Source organism: Megalobrama amblycephala, linkage group LG12, assembly GCF_018812025.1.
Source record: "Megalobrama amblycephala isolate DHTTF-2021 linkage group LG12, ASM1881202v1, whole genome shotgun sequence".
NCBI classification, from domain to species: Eukaryota; Metazoa; Chordata; class Actinopteri; order Cypriniformes; family Xenocyprididae; genus Megalobrama; species Megalobrama amblycephala.
The window spans coordinates 28824786-28849151 of NC_063055.1; the positions used below are offsets into that span (position 1 = coordinate 28824786).

Sequence of the window (24366 nt, forward strand, 5' to 3'; positions counted from 1 at the left end):
TAAAAAAGAATCATAAATTCATTCGACGCGGAAACACAATCACGTTACAGAAGCAGTTTTGTGATCCAAGGACAGTCCACTAACATTTTCAGTGGCGCTTTAACTCAAAACAGGAAACTCGTGAATATTCATGCAAGCTCCGCCCAGTGTCACCGAAAATCTCAGACACCGAATATTTCTTAACAGGGGCTCCAGCCCCCTTAGCCCACCCCTAGCGCCGCCCCTGAGACAAATTAAAAATGAAAGTATTCAGAGTTGGTGTTTCGCCATTTTGAACAGAATCGATGCTAGTACGTGTTTCATAGAAACGTTAATAAAAGGAATTTAATTTGTTTAACGGATTGTTGTCTCGGATTTTAAGTGCGTTCTGTGATTGTTCAAAGAGGCATTTGTGTTAACATACAATTGTATGCGTGTAATTTTCTCTAGTTGAACTGTTCAGCTGTATTATAGCCTAAAGGCTGTTTCATTTCTTCGTGTTTACCTGTTCAATGGTGGAGATCAGACACTGTGTCAGGTGCTCAGCTCCATCATGGATGATACACAAACATCCAGAGATGAAGATTTTTTTATAGGATGCAGGTACGGGTACATAATATTAAACAACTTTTCTTCATGTCATAGAAAAAGATGTCTAAAAATGTACATTAAAGTGAATTAAAGTCTTGAGTGCTGATAAATAATGTGTTCTGTGATATGAAGGAGTAAATTGAATCTTTTCTCTGTTACAGTCCAGTCCAGAAGAAATCAGACTCACCAGAGCCCAGCTGTGTGTCTATGAGGAGTGACTGGTCCATGGAGCCTCCACAAAATTTGAAGTGTGGAGACACATGTCCACATTTCAGGTATAAACTTTTTTTTATATAAAAAATAAAGTATTACATTTTGTATTAGACATTAATGAAATTAAGTTAATCAAAATGGAGGCAGGAACTCTCATTAAAGTCTGTTACCTTTGTTGATTCTGTTCATTGCTTGATTCTGTCTGAGAATGAAATATTAAACCACTTTCTTCATGTTACAGAAAAAGATGTCAGAAAATGTAGATTAAAGTAAATTAAAGTCTTCTCAAAGTTCTTATTGCTGAAAAATAATGTTATGTTATATGAAGAAGTAAACTACATCTGTTCTGTTACAGTTCAGTCCAGCAGGAGAAATCAGACTCACCAGAGCCCAGCTGTGTGTCTATGAAGAGTGACTGGTCTATCGAACCACCACAAAATTTTAAGAGTGGAAACACTAGGCCAGATTTCAGGTAGGCTATAAACCTTTTTTTATATTAAATAATATAAATAAATAAAAAAATAAAGTATGGCATTTTGTATTAGAATCTGAATTAAGCACTTAGTCAGGTGGTCATGAGTAGAAATGACATTAATTTAATCAAAATGCATCCAGAAACTCTAATTAAAGTTTGTTACCTTTGTTAATTCTGTTCATTGCTTAATTCTGGCTGAGAATCAAATGACTGATGTTCTCATAATGTTGAGCGAAAACGTTCTCAGGATAACATTCTCAGAACAACATTTTAGTATTATTATTTGCTGAATGTTTTCATTATGCTATCATAATATGTTCTGAGTACAACGTTCATGAAACGTCCTTAAGATTTAATTTGTACTTAATGAATGTTCTCATAATGTAGAGAGAAAACGTGAGAACAACGTTCATGGAACATCCTTACAATGTTATTTTTACTTGAACATTCTCATAACAAAACGTTCTTAGAACAACATTCTCGGAACGTCTTTATGATGTTATTAATATTTGCTATGTATTTTGGAAGTTCATCTAATATATATATTTTTTTTAATTTTACTACTTGTTTGATCATTAAAGAGAATTGAAGAGAACATGAAGTCACAAGACAGATGCATAAGGAACAAATAATGAATGCAAGTTGTGTTCATTTGATTCTCAACTAAATTCTCTCATTGTCTTTCTATTACTCACAACTCTGTGCATGCGCTCCATTCCACATTATTTTTAAACCAAATTTCCAGCATCTGCAGACAACCGTTACACTCTAGGTCCCTCTCCAGCCTGAAGCATCACTGTACAGCGACAATGTTTGAAACTCCATATAAGCAGAACAGTTTTGTTGTGTTTTCTTTTTCTATCATGTTGAGTTTGTTCTTTTTCCTTGTTTAACTTGGTAGGGTTGTGTTTTTCGTTTAGAAAACATAAGCTTTGCTCTTTATGATTCCATGTTTTGGACTGTGTACTTCCCAGAGGCTCTTTTTTTTCCCTTTAACACAGTATTTTCTACTACAGTAAAATGTGAATCTTACAGTGAAGTCATATCTGTTATTTTTGCATTCAAATATTTAATGCACTTACTTAATACTCCAGAAAAATGTAAACACTCTGGAAACGTGTCTTAACAGTTTTTCTACTTAAAAATTCTGTTATTTTGAAATCCATACATGTGGCTATAAGAAATTAATTGCTTACATTTTATCAGTATCACAATTCATAAACATAAATATAAACAGGGCAGCTCAGTGGGTAGCACTATCACCTCACAGCCAGAAGATTCCTGGTTTGAGTCTCAGTTAAGCCAGGAATTAGCAGGTTCTCTGTGTGTCAGTGTGGGTTTCCTTCAGGTACTCCAGTTTCCACCACAGTTCAAAGACATGTAGCAGAGGTAAATTAAGCGATACTCAAGTGTCTGTGTGTGAGCCTGGTGATGGACTGGCCATACTGTACGTTCAGTGTTTTGAATGTTCAGAAAATATTCCGAAATAACGGTTTCATAACATTTTCAAAATTATAGAATCTAATGTTCACATAAACCAAGAAAAAAAAACATTGTTGATTAAAAAAACTAGACATTTTCAACGTTTAAAAAACATTCAGAATTAACGTTTTCATAACTTTATGGCAATGTTAGCTAAACATTCTAAGAACATATTTTTGTTGGCTGGGAAAGTGCATTAAAGTAAATTAAAGTCTTCTCAATGTTCTTATTGCTGAAAAATAATGTGTTATGTGATATGAAGGAGTAAACTACATCTGTTCTGTTACAGTTCAGTCCAGCAGGAGAAATCAGACTCACCAGAGCCCAGCTGTGTGTCTATGAAAGAGTGACTGGTCTATCGAACCGCCACAAAATTTTAAGAGTGGAAACACTAGGCCACATTTCAGGTATAAACTTTTTTTAATATAATAAATATAAAATAAAGTATGACATTTTGTATTAGAATCTGAATTAAGCAGTCAGGTCACAAGTAGCAATGACATGAAGTTAATCAAAATGGAGGCTGTCTGTTGCCTTTGCTGATTCTGTTCATCGCTTGATTCTGGCTTAGAGACAGTCTAAAGTGTTGATTAATTTTCTGTTAGTTTCAGTGCACAACAGTGCAAAACAAAATATATGTACATATGTTGATGAAAATCTTAAATGTCAAATACAAACTAGAACACAGCAGTCTGCACATTCCCAGAGTCAGAAGAGCAGTTTAGTGTTGTTTGACAGGTTTTCGGTCTCTCAGATATGTGATGCATGTTTCATTTTGTGGTTTAACTTATCTTGAGTGTCTGTGTATTTTGTACATTCATTTAGAAAAGGTGGATTTGTTTAAATTTTGTTTACATACTGTGTATGTCAATGAAGAAACTATGGTAAATCAAAAAAAAAAAAAAAAAAAAAGGAGTGGAGACATGGCCTCATCTCTGGTATAGCCTTGCACAATAGTTTTTTTTTTTTAATACTTGCATGTATATGTAGCATGTAGGAAGATTATTCAGTATATATATATATATATATATATATATATATATATATATATATAAACAAAAAAAAAACAGCTTGTCTATAACTAGCCATGACATCCTGTAAATCTAATTTTACAAACCAGATATAAAACACAGAGATTCATTGAATCAGACAGATAATCAAACACAAGGAGGTGAAAAGAAACACAACTAGGTACCAGCTGTGGAGGTGTGTTTAGATATGTCCTGGTTGTAAATTTTCCTGGTTGAGAATTTGTAAAATTCTCACAAGATTTAAAATCTGAATAATAGATCTGTGCCCTGGAGCAAGTACATAAGTAAAAATAAGTAAAATTGTTGGCATAATAATTAATTATGAAAATTCCATCAATATCTAAATGTCTGATTCTTTATTTCATTCATGATGTTTAAGGTCAACCTCGCCATACAGATCTGTCATAACAGAACCTGCCTGTAAGAAAATGAAGTATGATGAAACTGTAAATCAAGACTTTAATGAAAGAATGCATCCTGGTTTAAGGTAAATTGTAGGATTTTTATATTTTTTGCTCATCACATGTTACTCAAACACATGATAATTTAAAATTTAATAATTTACGCATTCCATAAACCTAATAAAACAGTATGTTCTCATAATATAGAAAACAAAAAAAACCCCAAAAAAATTCTCTATATATTTACCTCTTTAACTCATTGGTAATGGCATTTTGATTTTACAGCCATGGCTCTAACATTGCTGAAGCCTTAAACACATTTAGATCAAATCTGAGGAAGAAGTTTCAGTGTCTGTGTGAAGGAACAGCAAAGCAGGGAAACCCAACACTCCTGAATGAGATCTACACTGAGCTCTACATAACAGAGAGTGAAAGTGGAGAAATCAGTAATGAGCATGAGGTGAGACAGATTGAGACACAATCCAGGAGAGCAGCAACAGAGGACACACCGATCAAATGCAATGACATCTTTAAACCTTTACCTGGACAAGACAAACCCATCAGAACTGTGTTGACAAAGGGAGTCGCTGGCATTGGAAAAACAGTCTCTGTGCAGAAGTTCATCCTGGACTGGGCTGAAGGAAAGGAGAATCAGGACGTCCAGCTCATATTTCCACTTCCTTTCAGAGAGCTCAATCTGATGAAGGACAAAAAAATTACTCTTTCAGATCTTCTTCATGTCTTTTTCCCTGAAATAAAAGAAACTGACAGTTTTAGTGATGAACATAATGTGTTGTTCATTTTTGATGGTCTGGACGAGTGTCGTCTATCTCTGGATTTTGAGAGCGATGTAAGGTTGTGTGATGTCAGTGAATCAGCCTCATTAGACGAGCTGCTGATGAACCTCATCAAGGGGAATCTGCTTCCTTCTGCTCTCATCTGGATCACTTCACGACCAGCAGCAGCTGATCTCGTTCCCTCTGAGTATGTCCATCGAGTGACAGAGGTCCGAGGCTTCAATGACCCACAGAAGGAGGAATACTTCAGGAAGAGAATCACTGATCAGAGTCTGGCTGAGAGAATCATCTCACACCTGAAGTCATCAAGGAGCCTCCACATCATGTGTCACATCCCAGTCTTCTGCTGGATCTCAGCCACTGTTCTTGAGAAGATGTTGAGTGAAGCAGAGACTGGAGAGATTCCCAAGACTCTCACTCAGATGTACACACACTTCCTGATCCTTCAGACCAACATCAAACATGAGAAGCACTATGAGAAGAAAGTGAAAGATGAAGACATGATTGTCAAACTGGGAAAATTAGCATTTCAGCAGCTTGTGAAAGGCAATCTGATCTTCTATGAAGAGGACCTGAGAGATTGTGGCATTGATGTGACAGAAGCATCGGTGTACTCAGGATTGTGCACTCAGATCTTCAGAGAGGAGTTTGGCTTGTATCAGGGGAAAGTTTTCTGCTTTGTTCATCTGAGCATTCAGGAACATCTAGCGGCTCTATATGTGCACCTCTCCTTCACAAACAACAACATAAATGTGCTTAACAAAAAGAAGAAAGCAGCTAATGGAGACCGGGTTTCATTATCTGAGCTGCAACAGAGAGCGGTGGATGAGGCTCTACAGAGTAAAAATGGACATCTTGACCTTTTCCTGCGTTTCCTTCTGGGTCTGTCACTGGAGTCTCATCAGATTCTTCTACAAGGACTGATGACACAGACAAGAATCAGCTTTGACAGCAATGAGAAAACTGTTAAGTACATCAAGAAGAAGATCAAGGCCACTCACTCTCCAGATAAATCCATCAATCTGTTCCACTGTCTGAATGAACTGGGTGATCATTCACTAGTGGAGGAGATACAGCAGTATCTGGAAAAAGAAACAATAAATAAAGCCAAACTCTCTTAGTTTTTGTGTTGTTGACATCAGAGAAGAAGCTGGATGAGTTTAATTTGGATAAATTCATCAGAGGTCAAAATAAAGCAGAAAATATGAAAGTTCTTAAGAAGCTGCTGCCTGTGATTAAAGAAGCCAGATCAGTTCGGTAAGTATGGCTTCACTTTACTTCACAGCATAAAAACAATATTATATAGTCTATTTGCAGTATTGTGCTGTGCCGTTGTCTGTCAAAATGATCATACTGAGTTCTTCACCTCTAATGGATTCCATCTGTGAAAAAATAGGTCAGACTACACACATTTTAGTCTCCATTAGGTATACAAACACATCTTATACAAAGCAGTCATACAGATGCAGATTTAAGGATGTCATGCAGTTTTTTGAGGGGGAAGCAGTAACAGTCCTAGTGACAGTGACAGTCCAGTGATCATCATGCATTTCCATTATATAGAAAACAACAGGATAATAAATAAATACAAATAAGTACATTTGTGTTCCATGGGAAAAATCATCAATCCAATTTTGTTTTATCTACATTATATACTTTTAATTTATTATACATTTTCACTGCAATAAATTTTAAAATGTCTTACAAACGCCCAATTATATAAGCTTTTTCTGACTTGATGGCACCTGACCAGTATACCTGTTCACAATATATAGAAGTTGCTGCACAAACGTCTATGTAAGACATCCTGAACCTGTCAGCAATTATTGTAATTATATGCATCAAGGTATATTCATATTCATTTTTTCTTTTGCATAAATGTAAAGTGTTGCAATAAGGTTAGCATATAAATTTGGGCAAGTGTCATTTTGTTATTGCTTTTGTTTTTCAGTTCAAGTTATCATCTTGAAATATCCAAAAAAACAATTGCAAGATTTCCAGTGATGTTTGTGAGAAAGGGATGTGCATTTGTGTTGCTGTTCAATAAACTTAATGTGCTTCACTTATCAGCTCTCACAGCAGCTATACAGACGTGAATATTGAGTTTGTTTTTATATCCTATTAATTTGACCAAAGAACAAACAGACAGCAGAACGGAGATAACTGAGATTAAGGATATCTATGATGTAAATGTGTCAGTGTTTCATTGTGTGAACATGCTGCGTGGAATTGGTCTTATGATGAAGTATTTTAATTAGAATGAGCACAAGTATCAGGACTGACACAAATGCCAATATTGGTACTGGTGCATCCCTATAAATTAATTCCTACTGTTCATGATGTTCACCTTTCTCTAGTGATTATTTCAGTTACACTTTATTTTACAGTACATGCACTTACAGTGTATTTACCCAAGTAAGTACTGTTAATATAAGGTAACTACATGGGTTGAGGTTAGATTTAGGGGTAGGTTTAGTGTTAATACCTAGTTATAACCCAGTTATTGTAATTGCTACAATAAGTACATAGTATGTACATGCAGAACAGGACTGTAAAATAAAGTGCTACTATTATTTCTGTTTAAAATATTTTATATGTAAACACACACACATACATTCACACACATTTATACAGTAAATGGAAATGGCAAATATATAAAAAATAAACATTTAAATAAGCTAATTCCTAAACTGATCTGTGTCATGAACCAAGACTGAAGAGTGTGTCATTGTTCTCTACAGGTTAAGTGACTGTACAATCACAGATGAAAGTTGGGCTGCTCTGACTTCAGCTCTGAGATCAAACCCCTCACACCTGAGAGATCTGGATCTGTCTGGAAATAAACTAGGAGATTCAACAATGAAGCTTCTCTCTGCTGTACTGGAGAATCATCACTGTAAACTGGAGAAACTGAAGTAAGATCATCTCTCTACTAGTCACATGATCTCAGACACATTCTCCAGTAGTTTCTAGTGTGATTAAATCAGAGTGTTTGGGATTATAATCAACATTAATGAATGTTTTACAATAATCATATTCAGTCTCAGTACAATAATAACTGAATCTTATTTCATTCATATTCATGTTTCATCACATCACATAGTAAAAAGGAAACAACTGCACACTCCCTGAAGCATAAAGACTGATTTAATATACCAACATTTCCGCTCGTAGCCTTTGTCAAGATATAGTTTAACAAGAATGGAGAATAGCATAGCCTAAATATGAACGGTAATTATACACAGCTGAGAGCAATGAGATCAGAACATCCAATGAGTAACTAGCTATTGGATTCAAACATGAGAGGTAACAAACTCAACAAATTAAACTATACAAGCAAAATATAAAAACAAAATTACAATCCAGCAAATTAATTTTAACATCCACAAAACATTTTTCTGAAAACAAAAACATCAGAATAATCATCAAAACATTAAATAGTAAACCAATTAAAAATGAAATGCTTACATGAAAAAAAAAAAATTGAAATCAAGTAATCACAAAAAGCTACAGAAAACAACTTAAATAAGTCAACATTTAAACCATGTGGAGTCGAGGTTTCTAGTTTATGAATCCAGAAAGACTCCCGTTTGAGTAGAATTTGGTCCAAATTACCACCTCTCCTCGGTGAAGATATTTTCTCGATTCCTATATAACGTAATGAAGTAATAGGATGATTAAAATCAGTGAAATGTACTGCCAATGGATAATTCCTATTTTTACATCTTATAGTATACGATGTTCAGCAATGCGTGTTTTAAGTTCTCTTCTGGTTTTGCCTACATATGATTTACCACAAGGGCAAGTTATGAGATGGATGACTGCTTTGGTTTTACAGCTGATTTTTCCTTTGATGGGGATCGATTTACCGGTATGTGGGTGTTTAAACGATGTACAACGATACGTATAATTACACTGATTACACAAACCACATTAGTAATTTCCGTCTGGAATAGGTGTCAGTGTCATTTGAGTTGTTGTTGATGGGGCAGATAAGTCTGATCTCACTAAATAATCTCTTAAATTTCTTCCACGTTTAAACACCGTGAGAGAGGGGGATTATTTTTTCTAATGGAAGGCTTGACAACATCTGTTTTATCCATTGAGTATTGAGCGACACATTTTTTGGCATAAAGCAAGCTGAGATCTATAAAGGCTAGAGAAAAAGCTTAGGGTCTCGTAAAATTTGTTTTGAAATGATCTTCTCAATTATTACTCTTACCTCTTCCCAGAATAATTACATTTTTCTGCCAAATACAATGAAACCAAGTTCCTCTAGCTTCCGTATTAGCTTACATATGTCTGGTATGTTTTTATGTCTATTTAATTCCACCGGTGCTACATATGTCCACATTAACCATTTATATTGTATAAGTTTAAGACATGTATTATTGACATAGTTTGAGCCTTAATACAAGCTGCTTTCCAATCCTCATCTGAAATTTCAAATCGCAAGCTTTCCCTCCCTGCATTCAACTTATACTGTGAAACACAGTAAGATGTCAGCAACCCATAAAATTCAGATATGATACCCTTTCTCAAATTATCCTTTATCATAATTTTTTCCAAAGATGAATGCAGGGGTCTTGTAAGGACATTATCTTGATTTGCTTTAACAAAGCTTCTAATCTGGAGGTATTTGAAAAAATGCTTCATATTGAGGCTAAACTTAAGCCTCAACTCCTCAAAAAACATCATAATATCAGAATCTGTCATAGAAAGATCTTGAATCATTTTAAGTCCCTTCGATTGCCACAATTTTAATGTAGCATCCGCTCTTGCTGGTACAAAGAACCGATTACCCCATATTGGACTATATTGAGATATCGAATTGGAGTCTTTTAAATAAAATTTTGTACATCATATTATATCTTTAACATATGTTTTAAAATTGGGTTTTTAGTTTGTTTCCATAGTTTTTTTTTTTTTTTCTGCTGTGTCTGAATATATGAATGAGGGAAGAGGTAGGGTTTGATTGTGAGATTTCAGTCCAGTGTGGAGACTCAATTGTTGAAAAGTAGAACATAACAGACCTCAGCTGTGCAGCCCAGTAATACCACAATAAGTTTGGACATTTTAAGCCCCCTCTGTCAAATGGTAAATAAAACAAAGACAAACAAAGTCTTGCCCTCCTTTTGTTCCATATGAATCTGACAAACATAGTTTATTTTTTGAGAACAAATCTGAAGGTGGTGGAAGTGGAATATTTTGAAATAAGTAAAGTAGTTTGGGTAATATATTCATTTTTAAATGATTAATTCTCACAATTATAGATACTGGTAGTGACATCCATCTATCAAGTGACTTTTCAACGTTTCTTAATCAGTTTCATTTGTCTGTGTTTATTGGTTACAATGGTTACTCATTAGTTCATTGATTTACACCTGCGGCCTGTACCATGATGGTAGTTGAACAAACTCAGGGTTATAGGATTAGTTTCGAGTTGACAAAACCAAACCAAACCACACCAATCTGGCTTTGTTGGTACCATGATGCTGATCATCAACTTTGTCTGTTTACTCAGGCTTTGATCCTGAGTTTGTGGAGCATGTGCACATGAATGTGTGACATCAGCGGTGAACAGCCAATCACATGCCTTGCAACAGAGAGAAACTATGATTCACTTCTCGTGAGAGCCGGAGCGATTCAAAACTCTTTCGCTGAAAATGAAGAATTTAAACACATTTACACTAATGGAAAATACTTGTCTGTGAAAGAGGACAAATAAAAGAAATGATCTTTCTCTATCAGTGCAAGTGAAAGTTGTGAAGTTAGTTTATATAGCTGATAATATATAGCGATAGAGACTCAAACATACAAGGTCACATGTAGTCATTTAATATTATTTTACACCTTGTTTGTATTACATATGATCTCTATATATTAATATTCATTAATACTAAATGCTTAATAAGTGTGTGTAATAAAAATATAGATCATATAATTATACAAATTAAGTTTTAACTAAGTAATTATCATTAAAACCACACAATTTCATCAGTAAATATATAAATATATAAAATATTAAATATATTTACTATATAGTGCCCTTTAACTTGGAGGAAGAGAAACTGGGGGAGTGACTTTATTGTGTTGGGTGTGTCAGTGTCACTTAGCTTACATCTGATTGGTCCAATTTCAGTTTGAGATCTCTAAACCAGAAGATAACCTGCCCTGGAGCAGATTTGCCGTGGAGCGCAAGTTACCATGGCGATGAACAAGTTACTTTTATATCATGATGGCTGCAACTGTTTGTCACTGCTTAGAGGCCCTCCACAATCCATCAAAAATCAACTGGATATAATACAATCCATCTAAAATGATGCTTCTCTTGTGTTGGAATTATTAATGGGGAAAGCAATAGAGAGTTATTTTTGAACCAGAGTTGGAGATTGGGACCCTCAATATTGGACTGTCTGAGGCCTGTTTGAGGCGTGTTTGAGGCCTGTCTGAGACCTGTCTGGCCTAGAGCTCATTGTGACTGACAAAGCAAAGTAGGTCCATCAAATTTACCCCCAGTCTTTGACTTCTGTGAGTATTGCGGAGTGCATTAAGAAAATGGCAACTAAAAAACTATCAGAGGAGATGGAAGAAATTAAAAAATCCCTAACTTTCATGACTAATGAGATCAGTAAAGTTGTGAATCAACAAAAAAGCCTCATGGATCTCATGGAAGAAATAAGGCTGCTGAAAGAAAAAATAATTCAAAGGGACCAAAAGATTGAACAGCTGGAACAAAGGACTGACGACTTGGAACAACAGATCAGGAGCAAAGACCTCATCATTACTGGATTAGAGACAAAACATCGCAGCTATGCAAGAGCTGCAGCTGGAATGGATGAAGGTGAGGATGCCCCTACTGAGGAACTACAGACACTTGAACAACAGCTTTTGCTATTTCTAAACGGTAAAAACATCAAGTTAGAAATGCATAACATCTCCAGTTGTCATACTATTCCAAACAAAGATCGAAAAAGGAAACCAGCCATTGTGATTCAGCTAGTGTCAGTTAAGCAAAAAATTGAGCTACTGCGACAATCTAAAAAACTAAAAGGCACAGGAGTCTACATAAATGAACATTTAACCAAAAAAAATGCAGACCTAGCAAAATGTGGTCGTTTACTCAGGAAGCAAAACAAAATACAAGCCACATGGTCAAGGAATGGGAAGGTGTACATCCGACCAAATGGAGCTGAACAAAATCGATCAATTATAATAAGAAACTTGAAAGAGTTGGACCGCTATAAATGACTGGATCAACTGAGCAGGTATGTTGGCAACTGCTGGGGACAATGTCGGCAAAATTGGTGAAATACTCATGTGTCAAGGGGAACAACAGAACAAGGGGTTTACATGTCAAATCAAGAATCTTTAAGGAATACGGATGGACTTAACAGAGACACTGAGGACCATATGCAGTTAATGGGTAATCAGACTAATCTTAATAGTTCTGATCAAACTGAATATAAGATGTATGATATTGAAAATGACATTGACCCTGAAACAAACTGTCATAATAATCTTGAAATAAATTGTGAGTATTATTCAGAGGAACAATTTAACACCAGTGTAGATATTCAAGGAGCGTTATCAGTTATACATTTTAACAGTAGAAGTCTATGTAAAAATCACTCTTCTATAAAACATTTTCTTAAGTCTTTGAAAAAGTTTAATGTGATTGCAGTATCAGAGACCTGGCTTGACAATGACAAAGTGGTAGAAGTAAGACTTGAAGGGTATGAGTTATATACAACAAATAGAAATTATAAGAAGGGTGGAGGAGTGGGTTTGTATATTGATAAAACACTAAGAAGTACAATTGTAAAAAAGGCATCATATATTATTGAAAATGTTCTGGAATGTATAACAGTGGAAATTGAAGTTGAAAATTCAAAAAATGTAATGCTTAGTTGTGTGTATAGACCACCAGGAACAAATGTAACTATCTTTAATGATAAAATGTCAGAACTGGTGAATATAATGGGCACAAATAAAGTGAAAATAGTGTGTGGAGACTTCAATGTGGATTTAGTCAATCCACTTGGACTTAAAACAACTACAGAGTTCATTAATTCAATGTACAGTAATTGTTTATGCCCAGTCATCAATAAGCCAAGCCGAATAACAACAGAAAGTGCGACACTAATAGATAATATTTTTACAAACAGAATTGAGGAAACCATTTTGGGGGGTCTGTTTATTTGTGATATAAGTGATCACCTGCCTGTATTCGCAGTGTTTAAAAATGTATTTAGAAAAAGAATACAGACACAGACCCAATACAAATTAATAAGACGCTGCACTGTAGAAAATATAGAAGCATTTAAAAAGGATCTCTGGATCCAAGCATGGAGTGAAATTTACTCGACAACAGATGTCAATGTAGCATATGATGTCTTCCTGCATAGATATATTGAGTTGTATAATATTAACTGTCCCATGCAAAAAGTCAGGGTAAAGGAAAATTATAAGACAAAGCCATGGATTACTAAAGGAATAGAAAATGCGTGTAAAAAGAAAAATATATTATATAAACAATTTATAAAAAATAGGACAAAAGAGACAGAAAATAAATATAAGAAATACAAAAATAAATTAGTTAGTATAATCCGAAATAGTAAAAAGGAATATTATCATAAGTTATTAGATCAATCAAGACAAAATATGTTAAAGATATGGAAAGTGTTAAACAATTTAATTAAAAATACAAATGTCAAACAAGATTGTCCAAGTTATTTCAAAAGGGATGACATTTTTTTTCAGAAATTCAAAAGATATAGCGAATGAATTCAATGAATACTTTGCTAATGTGGGTAATAAAATAGCAAATGATATAAAAGAGTCAAATTACAAGATTAATGGAGTTAATACAAATATGTTTTCAATGTTTGTATCAGAATTGAATAAAAAAGAAATTCTGCAAATTGTGAATGGTTTTAGAAATAAAAGGTCAAAAGATTGGACAGATATTGACATGTTATTAGTTAAAAACACTATTGAGTGTATTGCCGAACCATTAACTTATATATTCAACCAATCTTTTAAAATGGGTGTATTCCCTAATAATATGAAAATGGCAAAAATTATACCAATTTTCAAAAGTGGAGACCGTCATTTATTTTGCAATTATAGGCCTATCTCACTGCTATCTCAGTTTTCTAAGATATTAGAAAAACTTTTTGTTAAGAGAATGGATAATTTTATAGAAAAATATAATTTACTGCAAGAGGAACAATATGGTTTTAGGGCAGGTAGATCTACCTCAATGGCAGTAATGCAATTAGTAGAGGATATTGCTTCTTCAATAGACAATAAAAAATATGCGGTGGGTGTTTTTGTTGATTTAAAAAAAGCTTTCGACACTATTAATCATAAAATATTATTGAATAAGTTGGAAAAGTATGGCTTTAGAGGGCCCGCTTATTCTTGGTTAGAGAGTTATCTTGACAATCGGTACCAGTATGTACACTTTAATGATGAAAACTCTGAAATATGTAGGGTGACGTGGGGTGCCCCAGGGGTCTCTGCTGGGTCCTAAATTGTTTATTTTATATATAAATGACTTTTGTAAAGTGTCTGATTTGTTAAAGTGTGTCTTATATGCGGACGATACAACTTTATATTGTTCTGGTGAGAATTTGCACCAGCTTCTTACAAATGTTTCGAGAGAACTACTTCAAATTAAACTGTGGTTTGATGCAAATAAATTATCTTTAAATATTACTAAAACCAAATATATTATATTTGGTAATCGACAAATACATAATCGTACAAACTTAAAAATTGGTGATGTGGTTTTGGAAAGAGTAATGGAAATAAAATTTCTAGGAGTAATAATAGATCACAAATTATCCTGGAAACCACACATAACACATGTATTGTCAAAAATGTCAAGAACCATTGCTATATTACATAAAATCAAGTATTTCATAAACAAATTTACATTGTATATTTTGTATTGTTCTCTCTTAGTACCATATATGACCTATTGCATTGAAATTTGGGGGCATAGCTATAAGTCAAATACAAAATCTATATTTACTTTGCAAAAAAAAGCTATTAGGATTGTTAATTATTCCTCATTCAATGAATCAACTAAATTAATATTTCTTAAATTTAAAGCACTAAAATTTTACGATTTAGTTAGTCTTAATACAGCTTTGTTTATGTACAAAGTTAAAAAACAAATTATGCCAGCAAATATATTGTGTTTGTTTGAAATTAAGGAAGGTAAATATGATTTAAGAGGAAAGGATATGTTTAAAAAACCAGTGGTCAAAACTAATGTAAAAAAGAATTGTATTTCGGTTCAAGGGGTCGATTTGTGGAACGGTCTAACTGACGAATTTAAGAGAAGGAACTCTATATTTCAGTTTAAAAAAATGTTCAAATCCAAAATATATATGAATTATAAGATGGAAGCTTAAGTTGTGTATTGTAATGTGTAAAATGTTGTAAATTGTGATGATGGAATTGCACACCTAATATCAGTTGGAGGGTATGTGACGCTGTAATAAGGGTAGGTGTAATAAGCTATGGCTTCAGCCTACACCTTTTCGGTTGGTTCTGTTTATATTTTTATGCTTATGTGGGTAAATTATACATTTATATGTTATGTAACCGTAATAAAGATTTTTTCATTCATACTTTCATGGTACCTAAAACCCAGGATTGGCGCAAACTATAATCTGAAACTTACCTGGCTAGCCAGCGAATCCGGCTTCATGGTACAGGCCCTTTTCTGTTTTCCACCTTGTTAGTTTGTGTATATCTAGTCCTCAGTTTGTTCTTGAGATGGTTTGTTGTTTTCATTCAAGATTGCCTAGTTGCCTGAGAGTTTATTATTATTTTTAAAGGTAAATAAAAAATACAAACTTTAAATAAGGTAATTCCTGATCTGATCTGTGTCATGAACCGAGACTGAAGAGTGTGTCATTGTTCTCTACAGGTTGAATAATTGTAATATCACAGATGAAGGTGGTGCTGCTCTGACTTCAGCTCTGAGATCAAACCCCTCACACCTGAGAGAACTGGATCTGTCTGGAAATAAACTAGGAGATTCAACAATGAAGCTTCTCTCTGCTGTACTGGAGAATCATCACTGTAAACTGGAGAAACTGAAGTAAGATCATCTCTCTACTAGACACATGATCTCAGACACATTCTCCAGTAGTTTCTAGTGTGATTGAATCAGAGAGTTTGGGATTATAATCAACATTAATAAATGTTTTACAATAATCATATTCACTCTCAGTACAATAATAACTGAAGCTGATTTCATTCATATTCATGTTTCATCACATCACATGGCACCCATTGAAGGCCCAGTATCAACATGTCTTCCTTGATCCTTTAAGTTATTATTAGATCATATTTATTTTCACCAACAATCAGCAAGGAAAAACTGAAATAAAAACTGTAAGCAATCAGATAATGCATGAACAAAAATAATATGATTAATTATGAGAAAAAGATTATAAGCTGCAGACTGGAACTGGAAACTGAAGGAAAAAAAATATTTTATTCATATTTATTATAGTATTTCTGACCTGTCACAATAACACATGACTGTCAGGTTTATGTCTTTTCAACTTAGAGTTGGTCTTCAACATTTCTTTCCACAATATTTTTATTTTATTTTCACTTTCTAACACTTTGAAATACAGCCTTTTACATTCATATACATTCTTTCGAATTCCATACAACCATGAGATCACTTTATCAAAAAAAAAACCCAAAAAAACAAACAAACAAACAATTAATTTCTGTTTAAAATATTTTATATGTAAACACACACACATACATTCACACACATTTATACAATAAATGGAAATAGCAAATATAAAAAAATTAAACATTTAAATAAGGTAATTCCTAATCTGATCTGTGTCATGAACCAAGACTGAAGAGTGTGTCATTGTTCTCTACAGGTTAAGTGACTGTAATATCACAGATGAAGGTGGTGCTGCTCTGACTTCAGCTCTGAGATCAAACCCCTCACACCTGAGAGATCTGGATCTGACTGGAAATAAACTAGGAGATTCAACAATGAAGCTTCTCTCTGCTGTACTGGAGAATCATCACTGTAAACTGGAGAAACTGAAGTAAGATCATCTCTCTACTAGTCACATGATCTCAGACACATTCTCCAGTAGTTTCTAGTGTGATTGAATCAGAGAGTTTGGGATTATAATCAACATTAATAAATGTTTTACAATAATCATATTCACTCTCAGTACAATAATAACTGAAGCTGATTTCATTCATATTCATGTTTCATCACATCACATGGCACCCATTGAAGGCCCAGTATCAACATGTCTTCCTTGATCCTTTAAGTTATTATTAGATCATATTTATTTTCACCAACAATCAGCAAGGAAAAACTGAAATAAAAACTGTAAGCAATCAGATAATGCATGAACAAAAATAATATGATTAATTATGAGAAAAAGATTATAAGCTGCAGACTGGAACTGGAAACTGAAGGAAAAAAAATATTTTATTCATATTTATTATAGTATTTCTGACCTGTCACAATAACACATGACTGTCAGGTTTATGTCTTTTCAACTTAGAGTTGGTCTTCAACATTTCTTTCCACAATATTTTTATTTTATTTTCACTTTCTAACACTTTGAAATACAGCCTTTTACATTCATATACATTCTTTCGAATTCCATACAACCATGAGATCACTTTATCAAAAAAACCCCCCAAAAAAACAAACAAACAAACAATTAATTTCTGTTTAAAATATTTTATATGTAAACACACACACATACATTCACACACATTTATAAATAAATGGAAATGGCAAATATAAAAAAATTAAACATTTAAATAAGGTAATTCCTAATCTGATCTGTGTCATGAACCAAGACTGAAGAGTGTGTCATTGTTCTCTACAGGTTGAGTAACTGTAATATCACAGATGAAGGTGGTGCTGCTCTGACTTCAGCTCTGAGATCAAACCCCTCACACCTGAGAGATCTGGATCTGACTGGAAATAAACTAGGAGATTCAACAATGAAGCTTCTCTCTGCTGTACTGGAGAATCATCACTGTAAACTGGAGAAACTGAAGTAAGATCATCTCTCTACTAGTCACATGATCTCAGACACATTCTCCAGTAGTTTCTAGTGTGATTAAATCAAAGTGTTTGGATTATAATCAACATTAATAAATGTTTTACAATAATCATATTCAGTCTCAGTACAGTAATAACTGAAGCTAATTTCATTCATATTCATGTTTCATCACATCATATGGCACCTATTGAAGGCCCAGTATCAACATGTCTTCCTTGATCCTTTAAGTTTTTATGACTGTCATATTTATTTAACCAACACACAACAAAGCAAAACTATAAAAATAAAATAATACATGATCAAAAATACTATGATTAATTATGAGAAAAAGATTTAGGTGCAGACAGCAAAAAAGAATATGTAATAACTGATAATTGAAGGGGAAAGTGAATGGCGATTTCGAAACACTGCTTCAGGAAGCTTTGAAACCTTCATGTGGATTCACTGGCTGCATTTACACTGCAAGTCTTAATGCACAGATCCGATCTTTCAACCATATCTGTTTTTTGGCAAGTCTGTTTACATTCACTTTAGATGCAACTGGTATGCAATATCTGTGTTTACATTCATTCCCGTCCAAAATGATTGTCACTGATAGCTTTACATGCACATGGTAGACCCTCAGGTCTTGAATGGCCGTGCTATTAAAATGATTTATATATTTCACGTCGGGTTGCCATGTTTATCTGCCAAAATGGATAATTTAACAGCTGTTAGTGTTATGGATGTTTTGCACACGAAATCGAATCGAGATCAAATATAGACTAAAAAACAAAGCTAGGCTGATTTCCGAGCAAACGTCATCCTCGCCTTGTGGCGGCTTGGAATTCCAATGGGGATTGGATATGGGTGTTTAGATGTAGGTCGCATGTCCAGAGATCGGATATGTATCTGATTTAAAACCACCATTTGGAAGTGGCTCAGATCAGATGCAAAAAAAATCGGATCTTGTGCGGATTTTTGTTTACTTGTGTGCAAAAAATTCCGATCTGTGTCAGATGTGAGCAAAAAAGCGGATCTTTTGTGCCAGTGTAAAAGCAGCCACTGAGAACCACTGAGCAAGTGTTTTACCTGATCTCTGATCACTTTTATATATTTGTAGACATTTTAATTAGACATTAGTATAATTAAAAGGAATTATAGTAGTTAATAGTAGTTAAAAGGGGAAATTGATTTTATTCACATTTATATTATTTTAGTATTTTCTGTCTCTTACCTGTTACAGTTAATGCATGACAGTACATGGCTTTTTAAACACACACACACACACACACACACACACACACACACACACACACGCAAATAAAAAAAATACACGCTTTAAATAAAGTAATCTCTAATCTACTTATGAACTGAGACTGAAGAGTGTGTCATTGTTCTCTACAGGTTGAATAAGTGTGAAATCACAGATGAAGGTTGTGCTGCTCTGACTTCAGCTCCAGGATCAAACCCCTCACACCTGAGAGAACTGAGTCTTTCTATTAAAGAACTAACAGATTCAACAATGAAGATTCTCTCTGCTGTACTGAAGAATAATCACTGTAAACTGAAGTAAGATCATCTCTCTACTAGTCACAAGGGTTGGGAATCGTAAGAAATTTTCAGGTTCTGCCTAATGATTCCATTAAAATAATTAAACAACTAATAAAAAATAGTAGTAAGGGAAAAATGCACAATACTCAAACAGTCCTTTTTGTGTGTATTATTCTTGTAAAATTAATTTAACAGACTGCTAATGTCATATTCACTAACACTTTACAATAAGGTTTATTAGTTAACATCAGTTATCTACATTAACTCGAACTAATAATGAACTGCATTTCTACAGCATTTATTAAAGGTGCTAAAGAGGATCTTTTCGTCGACTGAGAAACCAAAGACTGTTACTGAGTTTTTGAAATGAGCGCATGCGTAAGAATTTCAAAGGAACGCCTCCCAAAACTTGTAAACACTCATATTGGAACATGAGTGCTTACCACCAGCATTCGCTGTGTCGTGTTAGTGGATTCATTATGTCGGACTCACCGCAGGTAACTCATAATCTGCAGTTGTTACTCCTGTCTCCTGACAAAAACATTGCATGCGGCGCCTGTGGAGTGTGGAAAGTTACTGGAGCGCGCAGCCGCGCTCGTCTCTCACAAGGAACGTCACGGCAGTGATTGACAAGCCTGAGGGCTGATGTTTTTAAGGCCCTACCTCGTGTACAGATGATGTATATTAATATTATTCCTTTCAGTGCACCTAATAAATAGTCTTTTATCAGTTAGTAAAGACAGTTTCAAGTAATATTGCAAAAATGTATAAAACAAAACATCCTCTTTAGCACCTTTAATCTTTGTTAATGTTAATTGCAACATTTACTAACAATACATTATTAACCCTTATAGGGTCTTTTTAGACCCCAAACAACGTTTGCTCGAATTAAAAAAAAAAAAAAATGAATATATATATATTAATTTAGTATTTCCTGTGTCTCTTACTTGTTATGACAGTTCATGGCTTTTTACACACAAACACACACACACACACACACACACACACACACACACACACACACACACACACATACACACTATCCTTGTAGGCACTTTCCATAGGCGTGATGATTTTTATACTGTATAAACTGTATTCTGTCCCCCTACACCATAGATAGGAAAGTTCGGGCCTAGAGAGCCGCTGTCCTGCAGAGTTTAGCTCCAAACCCTGAAAAAAAAAAAAAAAAACACAACTGCCTAAAGAGCTTGATTAGCTTGTTCAGGTGTGTTTGATTAAGGTTGGAGCTAAACTCTGAGACTGAAGAGTGTGTCATTGTTCTCTACAGGTTGAGGAGTTGTTGTTTTTTTTTTTTTGTTTTTTTTTTTTAATATTGCTGCAAATTTGGAACACAACTTGTTCCATTTTTTTTACTTTGATTTTATTGCAGTTTTAGAGTTGCACATTTTGTAAAATGTATACATTTATATAAAATATTAAAAATATTTTACATTTTCGTAAACTTCTATAACTTTTCACTTTCATTATTCTTTTCACTTCTACAGTGATCTGTCAAGTATCTCCATTAAAAAGAGACCAAACGTGGGTCTGTGCTTCAAACTATTCAAGATTTTTATCAATTTAAAAACCACAAGACTTTCGTTTATCTTCGGAACACAAATTAAGATATTTTTTGATAAAATCTGGAGAATCTAAAAATGTAAATATATCTATAAATGTCTGTCAAAAATATCTACAAATGTAATAAATAAATACATAAATATATAAAATTTGTGTCATGATCTGAGACTGAAGAGTGTGTCATTGTTCTCTACAGGTTGAGTGATTGTAGAATCACAGATGAAGGTGGTGCTGCTCTGACTTCAGCTCTGAGATCAAACCCCTCACACCTGAGAGATCTGGATCTGTCCTGGAATAAACTAGGAGATTCAACAATGAAGCTTCTCTCTGCTGTACTGGAGAATCATCACTGTAAACTGGAGAAACTGAAGTAAGATCATCTCTCTACTAGTCACATGATCTCAGACACATTCTCCAGTAGTTTCTAATGTGATTAAATCAGAGTGTTTGGATTATAATCAACATTAATAAATGTTTTAACATAATCATATTCAATAGCAGCGGAATAATATGCGAAGCTGTGTAAGAGCCATGTTTTATATTTCAGAGTTTATATTTTCACATTTAATATGTAAATTTGGTTTAATTTTTTGGTTTTTGTTAATTTGAATATATTTCTTAGGTTTATATTTATTCTTACTGCACATGTTCAGTGACATAATTTTTGCAGGGCACATGAAAAGATAACTATGCACATGCAGTAAAGATTCAGATGCACGGTGGGAAAACAAAAAGCTTTGACTGTTATCATGATTGTAATACATCATAAACTGGCTCAAGTATAGTATCTTTATGAATAAGTTGTTGAGAAGACATCGCTGTGCAAGAGGATTAGCTGTATTTAGGAAATATGATTCTTTATTTACTTGGAAGAATAAACCATGATAAAGTATACTTGTGAATACAAGATAAGAAGATGCGCATCAACTTGTGGAATAACTAAAAGACGCTCAAATGTCCCGTACAAGCTGATTTCATCCATATTCATGTTTCATCACATCACATGGCACCCATTGAAGACACAGAATCAACATGTTCTCTTGAGCCTTTATCTCATTACAAGTGTTAGATCGTATTTATTTACACCAATGCACAGCAAAGGAAAACTAAATAAAAATAAAAACTGTAAGCAATCAAATAATGCATGAACAAAAATACTGTTTAATTATCAGAAAAAAATTATATAATGCAGAAAGAGCAAAACAATTATGAAATAACTAATAATTGAATGGAAAATTGATTTTTTTTTTTTTCATATTGATATTATTTTAGTATTTACTGTGTCTGTCTTGCCTGTTACTTTAAAAACATGACTTTAGTATGTGGCTTTTTAACCCCTTCAATGTCACATCCTGCATGTCTTTATGTTTGTGAATTCAAATCAAACACTACCAAACTGGCCATACTACTTCTGAATAGGTTCTCTACTCAATAAATTGTATGAAAATTCTGGAAATATATAATTTAGATCACTCAAACCACTCAAAGCCTGGGTGTCATCTAGGGGAAAGGTTTAGTACTGCACCTAAACAAAATCATTCTGAAAGCTTTTTTTTTTTATTAAATATATTATTGATATAAAATTATAAAAATATTGAAAATATCATTTTACATTTTCGTAAACTTCTATAACTTTTCACTTTCATTATTCTTTTCACTTCTACAGTGATCTGCCAAGTGTCTCCATTAAAAAGAGACCAAATGTGGGTCTGTGCTTCAAACTATTCAAGATTTTTAACAATTTAAAAACCACAAGACTTTTGTTTATCTTCGGAACACAAATTAAGATATTTTTTGATGAAATCTGGAGAATCTAAAAATGTAAATATATCTATAAATGTCTGTCAAAAATATCTACAAATGTAAAAAAAAAAAAAAAAAAATCTGTCTCATGATCTGAGACTGAAGAGTGTGTCATTGTTCTCTACAGGTTGAAGTGGTGTGATATCACAGATGAAAGTTGGGCTGCTCTGACTTCAGCTTTGAGATCAAACCCCTCACACCTGAGAGAACTGGATCTGACTGGAAATAAACTAGGAGATTCAACAAAGAAGCTTCTTTCTGATCTAAAGGCTGATCCACATTTTAAACTGGAGAAACTCTCATACTAATGTGAGTATATTTTCATTTAGAGTTCATATAATTAAAAAATAAATGACTGATATTAATATCTCTGCCTTTTTTAAATGGATCTCCTGATGTGATATGACTTCAGTAATGACTCCATATGTGCCTGTCTGTGTGTTTATTGTAGGACTGGCATTTAGATATCAGTTCACTAGATCACAGAGGAGTTCCCGCTGTTGTGAACAGTTTTAGCCGCTGGGACTGGCAAACTGAAAGACGATTTCAACTGACACAATTTCAGCCACAATGGATGTTTTCTACCGGGCCCAAAGATTGCTTACTGCAGCCCAGAGCACATCCATCTAATACATCTTCATCATGAACTATTTGCATTTCAAAGGTGTTTAACAGCCAGTGAGATGTTTTCCTGCTGGCAGGCTATTTTGAATCATTGAACCGTTGAACCACATTTTGTTCAAAATTGTCACAACTGTTTTAATTTTGCTTGAAGTGTTCATGTTCTTTGAAGTTCATTCATTTATTCACTCTGAATCTCTGTAAGAATAGTTGACTTGTTTGGCAGTCAAGTGAGCAAGAGATCTGGCGACGCACTGTGTTCAGACCATGTTTTGCTCACTGGATTTTGCTCTGTATTTCTGGATTTGCTCTCTCACCTTTGGATTAGAGGTCAAATGATTGATGATCAGCATCATCATTGCCACACTTTTGCTGGTTCTCCATGAAAGAACTTTTATCTCAGTTTTGACTGTTGTAAGAGTTTGCATTACCACAGTATTTTCCGTTGTGATCCAGGTGTTATTTGATTGGTTCTTGTTCTGTGGTACTTATTTGTATCCAGTGCTCAATGTTTTGTAAATACAGAAAAACTACAGTAAACACAAAAGAGCTCTTATCACAACATGATCATGTTAGGCTTCTCTCAGGTGGAGAAAAATGCCTTGCATTACTGTACACAAGACTGTGTAACATTACAGTAATTACAAATAGCTTACCAATAAATATATAGTTACTGTAAATGGAGAATCTCAAAAGAAATTTCCACAAGTTTATATAGAATTTCTGCAACTGACATTTAAATGGTCAAATATTTCTGAACTCTGTTTG

General features: G+C 33.9%; 1 protein-coding gene across 1 annotated transcript; it reads left to right on the forward strand.

Moving 5' to 3' along the window:
• The first annotated feature begins 244 nt into the window (after positions 1-244).
• Positions 245-24157, forward strand: LOC125280082 (NACHT, LRR and PYD domains-containing protein 12-like). Its single transcript, XM_048210398.1, is given in 15 exon segments — positions 245-582; positions 732-845; positions 1139-1255; positions 3030-3147; positions 4151-4258; positions 4458-6085; positions 6088-6226; positions 7711-7884; positions 15918-16091; positions 16900-17073; positions 17881-18054; positions 19447-19611; positions 21371-21544; positions 23105-23286; positions 23429-24157. Coding segments are annotated over 10 exon segments (3042 nt in total). The 5' UTR covers positions 245-582; positions 732-845; positions 1139-1255; positions 3030-3147; positions 4151-4199; the 3' UTR covers position 23286; positions 23429-24157.
• The last annotated feature ends 209 nt before the right edge of the window (positions 24158-24366 follow it).